At 37.2% G+C, this 3,148-nt stretch overlaps 1 protein-coding gene across 1 annotated transcript; it reads right to left on the bottom strand.

Moving 5' to 3' along the window:
• Nucleotides 1-640: 640 nt before the first annotated feature.
• LOC149774600 (carbohydrate sulfotransferase 9-like) lies at nucleotides 641-2,444 on the bottom strand. The gene has a single exon (XM_089945056.1). It carries the CDS (start codon nucleotides 2,316-2,318, stop codon nucleotides 1,287-1,289), a length of 1,032 nt encoding a protein of 343 aa, XP_089801182.1. The 5' UTR covers nucleotides 2,319-2,444; the 3' UTR covers nucleotides 641-1,286.
• Between the last annotated feature and the right edge of the window lie 704 nt (nucleotides 2,445-3,148).

The raw sequence follows: 3,148 nt of genomic DNA, 5'->3' as shown, positions 1-3,148 counted from the left end.
CATGGTTTTGATGCTTTTACATTGCATATTTTTAAGATATTACCTATAGATTGCATTAACAATATCGGAAAAGAACTCAGGGATGAAGGGCGTTATCTCTCACTTCATGCATTTCATATCCTTTTTCATTTGTGTGTAGTTTTTATTTGCTTTTTGATAGTTTTAACGGCACATTTAATGTCTTATTGATTATATCATACCTAGAAAATGGGAGCTAATTGCCTTTCCAAAGGACACACAAGCAGTCTAATCAGACTGGCGACACAGGGATTACAAGTTCGACGTTCTACTAACAAAGCTGTAGCGGTTAATTGAATTTCTGCTGAGTCAACTATCAACGCAAGCACGTCAGATACCATAAATTATTTTCTCCAGTTGCAGACAGTTTTTGCAAAAATATATATTGCGCACGTGGGTGTGCGAATGGTCTAAGATGCTAACCTTTACAGACACTCACAACTCGTCTCCGTCCGCGTAGGATCTGGTCTCGGCTGGACCAACGTGGATATATAGGAAAGCTTGTCTGTAGTTTTCTGTGGGACAGCGGCTTTTTCCGAGATCTTCCTCCATCGAATATATTACTCTATCACCTACTTGTTTACTTGGGTAAGTATTCTATGTTCATCGCGTTTACATATGCATCGCGTTTACATATGCTATTATAAGTTTTACAAAATGAACACAAAACTCGTAGATGAATACACCAATTCGTTTAAACGTTTCATGTTCCCAATTATAACGGTAAAAAATTAGGTAAGGTATCGCCTCGTGCTTCTTTGCCTTGCTCTTAGTCATTCGACAGTCGTGACCATTATTTTCCAGACCTTACTCGTGTACGCTTATTGAATATCTTCATTTGAATACAAGACATGATGTGTAGTATTGAAAACTGAATTGTGTCTGACACTCTAATTTGAAGCAAAGGTCACCATAAAAGGCTCCAGCTTCAGTACTAAACTAAAGCCTGTAGGTTAATAATGAAACCGGAAGTATTCAATGACCATGACAGCGGGACACACTCCACGGTATTGCAAAATCTGTAGCCTTAAAAAGCCAATTAACTGTTCAGCCGGAAAATATAAACATTGGTAAGATGAACAAAATAATCTCCGTAAGGACATGCCAACATCTGCTTCTTTTACATAATGAAAACTCGTTGGTAAAATAGCTCCCCATACGATTTCGTAAAAACGGGAATTACAAAATAAAAAATATTTTCAAAATCATCGTTACCTTTTTACAAGAATGCTAAGAGCAATGATAATGAATATTTTATTTCAGCCGTGTCAAGTCATTTCCAGGTACGAAAATTTGGGTTTAACTTTAGAATATTCTCTTCTATACTGAATATAATCTGGTAGTTCACTGTATCCAAATAACTTGAGATCAATTTTAAATATTTGCTGAAGCTTTGACACCAACGAATCCGGAACAGAACTATACGCCTCCAGTAGAACTTCCACTCGATTTCGCTTTCTATCTACAACATCGCCAGAAATATATAACTGTAACACAGCGTTAGTCAAGTCAGCTTTTCGAATGGTTTCGCTTCTCTCAGGCCTGAATGGATATGTGTCTTTTTTACTTAGTATTCCACGACTCTGCAGTCGGCGCCAGAGTCTGAGTAAGGCTTGATGGAAACTGACGCCGCACGCTTCAATATCCTCTCGTAAATTAAAAACCCAATCGACGGCGTCAGCTACTGCATTTTTCTCCGCATCGACACTGAAGTCATTGAATATTACACGATTTGTTTGATTGAGTTTTGATATGATGTACCGAGTATCTTGCTCAATTGTCTCCATCTTTCCGATATACGTGTAGTCAATGTCACACGGTGAACAGTGACGGAAAATTTCAGAGAAATGAGGCTCAACGCACTGGTTCATGTCGAACCACCTAAGAATAAAACTGACAAATTCTGCGAACGTAACATCGTAGCCACAATATACTTGCTGAACACCCTTTCTCTCTGTCCTCACTATTTCAGCTCCAAAGTATTTCCAGTTTGGGGGATTCGGATTGTAGAATTTATCAAGGTAAGCGGAGAAAAGCCGAGAAAAAGGATCTCTCACGAACATAACCTTGACTGACTTTCGAAGAATATCATATACCTTACCGAAACTAAGTTCCTCGAATGTTCTGAACCCACCTTCGTAGGCGGAAAATGTCTCGATTGCCTGTGGATTATAGACGTCTTTGTAGCCGGAAAGAATTTGTAAGATCCGCAGCCAGAAAGTGCTTCCGGCTTTTTCCACTAAGCAAACTGCTAGGTTCGGGCCCGGGGACGAGATATAGGCAATATGCTTCTTCATCATCTTCTCCCTGCATGCATCGGTTAGAAAGGCTGCGTCATACTCCGTTTGCAACTGGTTGCAACTTTTCTGTAACAAAGTTTTGCGATTCTGGAACCTTTCTTCAATCTCGCTATCATTTTTTGCACGAGGCTGAAATGTATTTAACATGCACCATGAAATCAGCAAATGTCTTCAGGGGTTAAAATTATGTTCTTTTTAGTGTTATATATATATATATATATATATATATATATATATATATATATATATATATATATATATATATATATATATATATATATATATATATATATATATATATATATATATATATGTGTGTGTGTGTGTGTGTGTGTGTGTGTGTAATAATATTAAGAAAGAAATTACAACAACAACAAAAATTGCCCCCATAAATCTTTCTCGTACATGACAAAAATTCACACGTCATATTTCTATTTCAAAACCCTGAATTTATGTATAATGGTCGAAATGAAAAACCTTTTAATCTTTATCGATGAATGTAAGATGTTTTTCAAATAAAAAGAAAGAAACCAGCGAAATTACTCGCAAAAGATAGAAATGGGCCATTTAAAAAGTCTCCTTCGTCGTTGATGGTACGATATTTTTGTACCAAAAGTAGTATTATTAGAGAACTAAAAGCCCTACGAGAATCAGCATTACGCTGTAGTTTAATATTTGGGGTGGGGTTGTCGATATAGAGCCAAACGGGAAATCCGATGTTAAACTGGTCTGTAGGATTAGCATTGGGGTCAACGGTAACGATGTCAGAAGCAGCTGATCTCGATTGGGGTTACATAGTAACATTGTTTAAGTTGACTTCAATATACGCC

The sequence above is a fragment of the Sinohyriopsis cumingii genome, unplaced genomic scaffold (genome assembly GCF_028554795.1).
Source record: "Sinohyriopsis cumingii isolate HCF-2022 unplaced genomic scaffold, ASM2855479v2 utg000198l, whole genome shotgun sequence".
Classification (NCBI taxonomy): Eukaryota; Metazoa; Mollusca; class Bivalvia; order Unionida; family Unionidae; genus Sinohyriopsis; species Sinohyriopsis cumingii.
This window is presented reverse-complemented; position numbering and strand designations above follow the sequence as displayed.

Coding starts and splice junctions, on each gene's coding strand:
- LOC149774600 (XM_089945056.1), bottom strand. CDS start 2,318: ATGATGAAGAAGCATATTGCCTATATCTCGTCCCCGGGCCCGAACCTA.